At 36.8% G+C, this 9,473-nt stretch overlaps 1 protein-coding gene across 2 annotated transcripts; it reads right to left on the bottom strand.

Moving 5' to 3' along the window:
- Window positions 1–1,035: 1,035 nt before the first annotated feature.
- Window positions 1,036–5,123, bottom strand: LOC122649128 (rac-like GTP-binding protein RAC2). Of its 2 annotated transcripts, none has more exons than XM_043842499.1 (7): window positions 4,911–5,123; window positions 4,716–4,803; window positions 3,620–3,729; window positions 3,403–3,466; window positions 2,910–2,974; window positions 1,826–1,930; window positions 1,036–1,402 (listed from the first exon to the last, which is right to left on the bottom strand). In XM_043842499.1, the coding sequence occupies exons 1-6, from the start codon at window positions 5,007–5,009 to the stop codon at window positions 1,826–1,828; spliced, it is 531 nt and encodes a 176-aa protein (XP_043698434.1). In that variant the 5' UTR covers window positions 5,010–5,123; the 3' UTR covers window positions 1,036–1,402. The 2 variants fall into 2 exon arrangements, with proteins under 2 accessions (XP_043698434.1, XP_043698433.1); XM_043842498.1 differs by having other exon boundaries at window positions 1,865–1,930.
- Between the last annotated feature and the right edge of the window lie 4,350 nt (window positions 5,124–9,473).

The raw sequence follows: 9,473 nt of genomic DNA, 5'->3' as shown, positions 1-9,473 counted from the left end.
GTAAACTGCCATCCCTATATTGAAGTGTTTTTCTGAAATATAAGAAACTTCTTCCATAGGAACTTAAAAGGGGCTTGGTGATGGGAAATAGTGAAAAAGTAAGTTCAGCTACTCAGCTTGATTTCTTTGTACATGGCATATAGATTTTACAACCATGCAACTTATTATATCAAATGACATTCTGATGAAAGAAGTTGTTCATGGTTTATTATAATATTTAGGGCAAGAGATCGCTGTTTGATCATGTATCCCTGCACCAGTGCGGGAGTCAATGAGAGCACGCATAAGGGGGCATCAACATAAATGAAAATTTTTCTTTCAAGAGGGGTTGGGCGGTAATTTTACATGCTCCTGTGTCTTGACATAAGAGCCACACTACCAAACAGCATTCATTTTGCCTAATATTTATTAATTACACTGATTTCTTTCCTCCCCACCCTGCCCCCCCCCCCTCCCCAAGTCACGTTTTATCTGATGCTCCTTCCATTCTATGGAATTTTAACTTCCTTACCCAGTCCCACCACGAGGTTTGGGGTTATAATGTTCGCAGCCTTACTCCTGCTTTCTTTAGCAAAGGCTGTTTCCAAGACTTCAAACCCACGACCAGTGCCAAGAAAATGTCCCTTCTATTGAAGACACTTTTTAACACCAGATTATAAATGAATTCCGGCTCAGATATGTTTTGGTAAGCCTCATCATCATTTGATTTCTGATCGAAGCTTACAAAATTGCTTCAAACCAAATCAAAACATAATAAGAGAAATGATCATTTAGATGCTTATAATTCCCTAATCCAACTACCACAATCAATTTGGAAACTTCCAGCAAATCTTTTTGAGGTTTCAAACTTTTACTCAAGTACACTAATTAGCTATCATATGTTGGAGATGCAACCTTAAAAATCAAGTATAATAGTATAAAAATGGAGGGAGATTCAATTATGACCATTCATCAAGCAGGACCTAATTGAAGAGTTCACTGAGCTTGTAGTACAGTGGTACAATTCCAAGTTTCCTGACTTCTTTAAACATTGAGGAGGAGGGAAGGAGGGGTACTTTCCTTCTTTTCCATTGCATCTAGGGCACAAACAGGCTTCAGCAATGTCATTGAAGGATGGATCAATCGTGACAGACACATGTATAGCAAGCAAACGCATCAGCATAAAGGGGACCATTTCATTCCACCAAGCCAAACAGCACAGTAAATACACACAATAAGAAATTAACAATGAGGGAAGAACAATGTGTGAGTTGCAGAAAATCATCAAAATTCAAACATTCAAATCAGATATCAACACATTTCTCTAAAGAATGTTGCAGATCCTCTGATTTCTCCTGTGTTTCTTGGCCTTTGGCGGCTGGAGAACAACCTTGATTGCAGCATCAAAGACAGCCTTCACATTCTGCATTTCAAACCAGAAGTTTCATGGTCCGATTTCCTCACTTAAATCCTTCAGAACTGAGTAATTCCACATTAAAGCAGGGAATATAGCAACCAAAGATACCCATCAGGTAGACTCTGAAGAAATTACACAATAAGCATAATCCAAGGGATGGGAAAGCCCATTTGATTGGTTCTGCCTAAGTGATAACCTGCTACTGATTCATTTTGATTGGAATCCATAACTATCTCATTTACAAACCCTTCAACAGCCCACATTGTTTCTAACTCTCAAAAAATTGTGACTGTAAGAATCATTGGATCAGATCAGGAATGCACCATTGCAAATGGCTTCTAAGTCAGCTCCCATCAAATGGCGATCCAAATCCCTTGCCATGCACTAGATGTTAATATGCAAGTGTATACAAGTTTTCCTGAGGTCTACCTAATGGGTACCTTCATTTCCCTGAGAAATAAATGTAACCTGCTGTGTCTTGGAGCTGCACTCCACATATGCCAACGCCCCTATTTGCTTCTTCAGCTCTTCACCCTGAAAAATCAGAAGATGAAGCATTGCTCAAATCTCATAAGGTGGAATGTGGATGATGCATTCAATTATGTCTCAATGCACCAAGCACAAATTACAGTTTGAAAAGTTTAAAAGAATCCAACAGTCTTTATATTGATTCTTGGGCAAGTCCACCTATGAAACCCACATTGTGGAGAGAAAAAGGGAAAAAAATTGTACTGCTCTATAACTCAAGGATTTTCCAGGATGAAGATGTAAGATATCATTCAAAATTCTTTGTGGATGATTTTGTTTAATTTGAATGCGTTTTAGTGCTTGACGGCCAAAATGCAGTGGCAAAATTTTAGCATGCATCAAAAGAAGATTCGATTGCAAGATGCAGCCCAATCCATTAAAAAGACATTGCTATAAGTGAATACCTACTTTTGGTAATCCCTCAAAAACCTAATTAAACTTGAACATCAATCAATTCCATCATTTGAACACCTTTAAATTGGGACATTGACTGAGGCTAACGCATAGAAGTTTATTCCAAAGTACACTTAGGAAGCTATTTCTATATGCATAACCAGGCTAAGTTAAGGCAAAATAAATAAATTCACTTCCTCTTCTCCATCTTTCAAGATTGATGTGGACCAAACCATAAACATTTAGACAAATACTATGCTGTTCTCAGGACTAAGGTGATCTCAGGTGTCTCCACTGGATTCTGAATTCTTGAGATGGGCACAGTTTTGAACTAAAAAATGGAACTGGTTACGAACAGTCCTCGTGACCGGCTTCACATGGCTCGGTCGTTTATATGCCACTTTATATGTTTCAAAATCCAGAGGTAGGCAACTTAAGTCAATCATTCATATGCTTGACCAACAAAATTCGTTCATATGCCACTTTAGATGTTTCAAAATCCAGAAGTAGGCAACTTAAGTCAATCTAAATGCATGTTTGTTTCCATCTGAGTCAAAACATGACGCTGGAATTGGAAGACATAAAGACATACCTGTGCGGTTGAAATAGTAGATGCTCCAGGATGGTCGATGTAGAATTGCTTATCTTCTCTCAAATCTGTTAGACCAAAGAGCGCAAACCATGACAATGAAAACCAAAAGCAAAGAAAAAGCTCATTCCACTCTTAACCTCTTATCAAAGTTTCATTAAACACCAAACAACTCCATCTTTTTAGTATTCCCAGAAAAAAAAAATTAAACAAAGAGATAAGTTGTTCATTCTCTACTTCAACATATGGTTAATATAAATAAGAAAGACTGAACACAGATCTTGTTCTGTATTACTGGAAACTAAACAAGAATTACAGAGAATCTAGAGTTAATATGACCGCAAATGCATTTCCCATTTCCCTGTAGCACATCAATAATATTTTCCAAACTATCACCCAAAAAAGAAGGATTATTTAATCAAAAGATAAGGGGAGACTTGAGGCATTGTCTATTTACAAAAATGATGAAATCCAGCACACATAAGGTATACATCACCTAGTTTGGTGCCCACAAGCACAATGGGCACTGATGGGGCATAATGTCTCAGCTCTGGGACCCACTTCTCACACAGAACATAAGACAGGAAGCCAAAAGGGACAGGGGAAATTATTAGAACAAATGAGCTGCCATTCATCAAAATAAATTTAAACATCAAAGTAGAAATGCTTTCCGGAAAAATAAAAATAAAAATGAGAGGGAAAAAAGCTTTTACTTTTTTGATTATGTTCTCAAAGCTAGGCCTGCTGATGAGAGAAAAAGCAAGGATGAAAACATCGGCTCCTCTATAGCTGAGAGGCCTCAATCTGTTGTAGTCTTCTTGCCCTGCAAATACACTTAAATATTTAAAACTTGGGGAGCACAAGAAAACGTGAGATTGTGGTGCTCCACTAGTCCACTTTCTAATGCTCATGGACATAGTAGAAATTACTTTTATAATAACATGAAATGGTAACATTTATCATAAAATACCATGAATAATCCCATAGCCCTATAATGTTTTAACCAGTTCAGGGTTTTACAACCATCTGAATCCAAAGAAAAACAAGAAGCTCTCGAACAGTCTTCCCTTCCAAAAAAGGAGAAAAGAATCCCAAGAGCAGAAAAAAAAAAATTCCAAAATGTTAACATAGAAAACTCCAAAGAAAGTCACTTTAAAACAAGGAAAGCTGACTCAAAATCATGAAAGTGCAGAATATAGAAATGCAATTTAGAATATCAAAAAATAAATAAATTTCCCAAAGTTAGGATCAACCATTTTCTTCCCCAAGAGAATTAGCTGGCTTTTGCTCCTTGGAAGAATTTTCTTTTTTTTTTTTTTTTTTTGGGGGGGAGGGGGGAGGTATGGGGTGGGGTGGGGAGAGGAAGGGGAAGGGGTTAGTGGTTGGTGTTCGAAAATTTGTTGAGTGGTAAGTTGTTAGAATGAAGAGGGATTTGTTTCCCAATTTACTGATAGAAGAAATCCCCACACGTAGCGATGCTTTTGTCTCTCTCTCTCTTTCCTCCCTCCCAAGTAAAAAAATCAAACCCTTTGGCCTTAATGAAGCAAATAACCCAACAGCAAGCCTCCAAATCGTTTCATAAAGGAACGATAGAAAAAAAAAACCTTGCAGATTCCATTCGAAATTTTGAAAGAAAACCAGCAAAAAATTCTACAAACTACCTTGTTTATTGAAAGAGGAAATGAAATTTCAGGTCAATTATTTCAGACGAGCCAGGAAGACACCCAAGATGATGAAAATGGGAAAATAAACTGCAATTGAAGGAACATTCAAATTTTGAAGGAGTAGAAAAATCTAGTGAGAAATTACCTGCAGTATCCCAGAGACCCAAATTCACAGATTGACCATCAACCGTTACATTTGCACTGAAATTATCAAAAACAGTTGGCACATAATCCTGCACAGAAAACAAAAATCAAATAAAACCCATAAGAAATCAAAAGCGCTTAACAAAAAATACAGACAAAAGAGCACACACAGCCGGAGAGGTGAGCGAGAGAGTACAGTTGGGAAGGTGTTGCTAGTGTAAGAGATTAGAAGACAAGTCTTCCCAACAGCACCATCTCCAACCGTAACACACTTGATGAACCTTGATGTGCTCATCTCATCATCCCAGGAAGCTCTGGAAGCCTAAATCATAATACAAGAAACTCAAATCGACCCAATTTCAGTAGCTTCACTACTGCCCTGCTTCGTTAGTTCTCAAGAGCGTGTACAAAACCCAGTTGGAGTCTCACTTAATAGCTTCTCGTACAAGGCATGGGCAAAGAGCAGAGAAAAAGGCGAGAGATTTTGGGGTTTGAGGGCGTTGGAGCGTTTTAAAGAAAGGAAGGTTTTGTGACAACTTTTTTTTTCTGAGCTGTCAGAGGTGTCCGCAAAGGGTGATTCCCAGAGACGTTGGAATGATTGCGTGTTCCCTTCTATCTATCTCCATTTTTTATTTCTCCTTTTCAAAAGGCCAAAGAAAATGGAGAGAAGGGTATTTTTAATCATTAAAAACTATGAATTGATTAATAGAAACCAAGGTGATCTGTTAACGGGAGGAAAGAGGAGTAAAATCCTCTCAAATTCCCCCATAGTGCATTTTGGGGTTGGAGATGTTGACACCCGGTAAGCTAGACATCCAATGGTTTGAACTGCATCGTTCTATTTTTTATTTTTTCTTTTAAATTTGATATCATTGGATGTCTTGCTAGGTGTCAACATCTTCTTTCCAAACTACACCACATTACATTTTTAAAGAGTTGAAGAAGATTTGTCCAGAGAAAGGCTATCCCATTAGTTTCCTCTATGGAAATGGTCTAAATAAGTTGTTTCTCCCATGAGTACTCGTGACTGATAATTGGGGTTTAAGTAGATGCTTAAAAATAAATTTGATTTTTTTTTTGATAGAAATGAGTAAATTGGATTGAGTTAAGAAGACTTTAGGGATCTAGATCATCTCCAGGCAGTAAGGAACGCCCAAGGTGCTACTAGTCGTTGGATTGTGTCACGCACATCCTTAGGCGTGCATCGAGATGTGTGCAACATAGCTCAACCGTTGGATGCCACATGACAACATCCTAGGCACATGCCTCCCTGGAGACGACCTACATTCAAACTTTAGAGAGAAGCTTTTCAAATTTCAATCTGACAACCCTATAACTTATTACCTTGATCTAAAAAAAGCTATGAAAATGTGGATCGGGGTAATTGTCCATGTCAATTTCGATCTGAATCTGTTGGAATCGGTCGAATCAATTATGATCCGGTCCAAATTGATTGATTTGATTGATCCAATTTCATCTTTTTGAAACATTGCCCGGATAGCTATTATGTCTTTATTATGTTCACCCCTTTTGTATTGAAAAGTACTTAGTTACTTAGGCAGACAAAGGTATTAAGGGTATTTATGTAAATAGATAAATAAGTTGCCCTACAAAACACCCATGGATACTTTGTTATCTATGGTCATGGATGACGCAGTGGTTGTTTAAATCATCATTTATAATTAATAAAACTCTCAATCCCCAAAGTGCAAGAACTCAGCTACAGCTACTCATTAGGTAGTCCACTTCATGCAAGGTCATCAATATAGTTGCAAATTTTTATTATTGGGAAAAATGTTGCCGTGCGACATATAAACTCACCGTTATACGCAACGGTTAAATCTCAACCGTTGAGATTTAATCATATAGTTGCAAATTTTTATTATTGGAAAAAAATGTTGCAGTGCGACCTATAAACTCACCGTTATATGCAACGGATAAATCTCAACCGTTGAGATTTAATCGTGAATCTTAATCGTTGAGAAAATTGAAATGTAGACCGGCTAAATTCAGTTCCCTTTACTGGATAGTAAAACAACAATTTGAAAAAAAATACCATTTACTGGAGAGAATCGACACTTTGAAAGAAAAAAAATTTGGAATCGAAGAACAAAGGTTGTGATATCTGGTTTTGGTCGTATAACAATGTTATTTTTTCGACGATCCTTCTTCCGTCTCTCACCGATAAAATCTCTGTATATGAAGGTTAGATGACATTCACCTTTCTTGGCGATCTTTCTTCATCTATTGAAGTGTTTGTTCATATATCCAATGTTTTTAGGTTTTGTTCTCCGTTTATGTCTCTCACTTTCTCATATCTTTTATGATTTATAAATCTCAAGTTGAACAATTCGATATGTTTAGGTGTTGATCAATTTATGAAATTTTCTATTGATATAAGAGGGAAGAGTAGTCTGGCATAGGGATTAATCAGCATTTCTTAACGATTTTGGCCTTTTCATTTTGCCGAAACCCTAGATTTGCATTCCCCCAAACCCTAAGCGCACATGCTTTGCCTGATCACTGCGATACTGTTCTTGATCTGATCTGATTGACACAGATGGATTTGGGTGGTGGTGGCTCCTTGATTTCCTACTGGTAGAACCACATCTAATACTTAATGTTAGCTCTACATCAGTCTCCTCTCTAGGTAGAATCTTGGATCATGTGAGTTGTTATGCTCATCTTATCTTTAGAAGGCCTTATGAAGCTAAGTGTTGCCTGGCCTTCAATAGCACTGGCAACATCAGTTGAGAAGTTTTCTTCAGCAGGTCTTTCAAGATCAAAGCCCCTAGGAATTCTTTGAGCATTGCCAGAAAAGCTACCACTAGGTTCTTGTGAACTTGGATCATCTCTCACACAATGTTGTCAGTTACAAAAGGTAAATGGTTATTTTGTGAGCTAGTCTAGTCCTTGGGCTTCAAAACCCAAATTGGTTATCCATCTCTGTGAAGTCAGGACCACCTTGGGTGGCTTGGTGATGCTGATTGACCAGTTGATGGAGCTTTGGCTCCTTATTTCTATGCTCAGTTATCAGCATCTTATGAACTTTGTATAGCCAATGGAGTTTCCTTACTTGCATTGTCAAGTTACTTAATTAGTAAAGTCATAAGGTGGCCACTGAAGAAGAGGAAATCACAGAACATGTAGATCATCAAGGGTCAAGAGATAGACCCATTGAGCTTCTTCCTTAAAAGTCCAGCCAAGGTAAATTAGAATTTCTATAGAAGAAAGAAAGGATGAAACCAAGACTGTTGGCTCACTAATTTAACAGCTGTTTTTGAGTTGCTAAGGACCTATTGGAATGTATCAGCTAGCCAATTAAGAAATACAAAAGAAAGAAAGGATGAAACCAAAAATGCTGGCTCACTAATTTAACAGTTGTTTTTTAGTTGCTAAGAAGGACCTATTGGAATGTATCAACTGGCCAATTAAGGAAATATAGTCTCACAAAAGATACAATTGTAAATCTATTTGGTTCATATAGGATATTTGAATTCTGTTATTGTATGGATTTCTTTGAATTAGGTTCATTAGTTTATTTAATGTTTTATTGGGTTTATTTAATGAGATTGTTTTAAGTTCCTATTGCATCTTCCTCCCTTACACAGTTCCCATCATCCATGGCCAATCCCCAAACGACCCAGAGCAATAAACACTATCAGTTTTTTCCTCATCAGTTCCCATGGATAATTCCACCCATTAAGGCATCATCCAAAGCAGGGGATGGTGACAGCTTATCGGATAATTTAGAAATATATACACCAATCAATTGGCAGAAAAATAACCATTCTTTAAACAGCTTGTGATTTTGATTAAAAAGTGAGTTGGGAAAGCATGGTACATAAATTGGAAAGCAAGTTCAAAACCTAGTTTCTAGAGTACTTCTCTTTATTGGAAAACAGATTCCCAGAAATCTAAAACAATCTGAAATCAACTGGTTGAACCCGGTTACAAGTAAAATTTTTGTTTTTGCCAATCCCCCCCCCCCCCAAAAAAAAGGTTTGAATTGTTTTCAAAAATGGATGAAACATCAAAATATTTCTCAGGGCTTTGGGTTTTCCAATCAAGTCTAGGTATTTTGAAAATTAAGGTTTAGTCTGCATTTTTCTCAAGATCAATCAACCCCTTTGCCTCAGTTGGTTTCTAGGTAAAACCATGTATAACTGAATTTTCCAAGTAAAATTTTATTTTTTATGCTGATTTACCTTCAAATTTTTTGTATTATGTGGTTTTTTACCTTGAAATAAATAGAGCATTAATGCCCATCAAGGCCAACTTTGATGTGGTTCATCATCGAAGTGCATGACCAGGTCTATCCATAGTCAAACTAAAAGAGTGACAACAATACATGGAAGCATTTTTAGTTTTGATTTTCATCTTAGTTTCAGAATATATTAGCCAGTTATAGACTTATAGTAAGTTAAGTGAGGGAACTATTTGGTATATTGATGATATCCATAGTATTTTGTCTAAAAAAACAAATAAGTATAATTCACATATTGCATGGAAATAAATTGTCACTATGAGTCACATCTGGTTTTTGCATTTATTTCTTGTATAATATTAATGGTATTGACAAGCTGGAAGTTTTATGGTAAGATTATGGCTTACAAATTCTAATTATGGGAGTAATGCATCTTATTTCTATTCTGCTTCTACTTAAGAGTTTTTTGTTTGGTAATGCTTAAGAAGTTGCTTTTGGAAAACTTCTTCATATGGACTGAGCTATGCTAACATTTCCTAGGTGGTATATTTG

The sequence above is a fragment of the Telopea speciosissima genome, chromosome 1, assembly GCF_018873765.1.
Source record: "Telopea speciosissima isolate NSW1024214 ecotype Mountain lineage chromosome 1, Tspe_v1, whole genome shotgun sequence".
Classification (NCBI taxonomy): domain Eukaryota; kingdom Viridiplantae; phylum Streptophyta; class Magnoliopsida; order Proteales; family Proteaceae; genus Telopea; species Telopea speciosissima.
The sequence above is the reverse complement of the archived record's forward strand: the minus strand, read 5'-3'. Positions and strand labels throughout refer to the sequence as shown.

Coding starts and splice junctions, on each gene's coding strand:
- LOC122649128 (XM_043842498.1), bottom strand. CDS start 5,009: ATGAGCACATCAAGGTTCATCAAGTGTGTTACGGTTGGAGATGGTGCT. Junction 3,467..3,619: donor TTGAGAACATAATCAAAAAA/GTAAAAGCTTTT, acceptor CTGTGTGAGAAG/TGGGTCCCAGAGCTGAGACA. Junction 2,975..3,402: donor GCTTGTGGGCACCAAACTAG/GTGATGTATACC, acceptor TTGGTCTAACAG/ATTTGAGAGAAGATAAGCAA.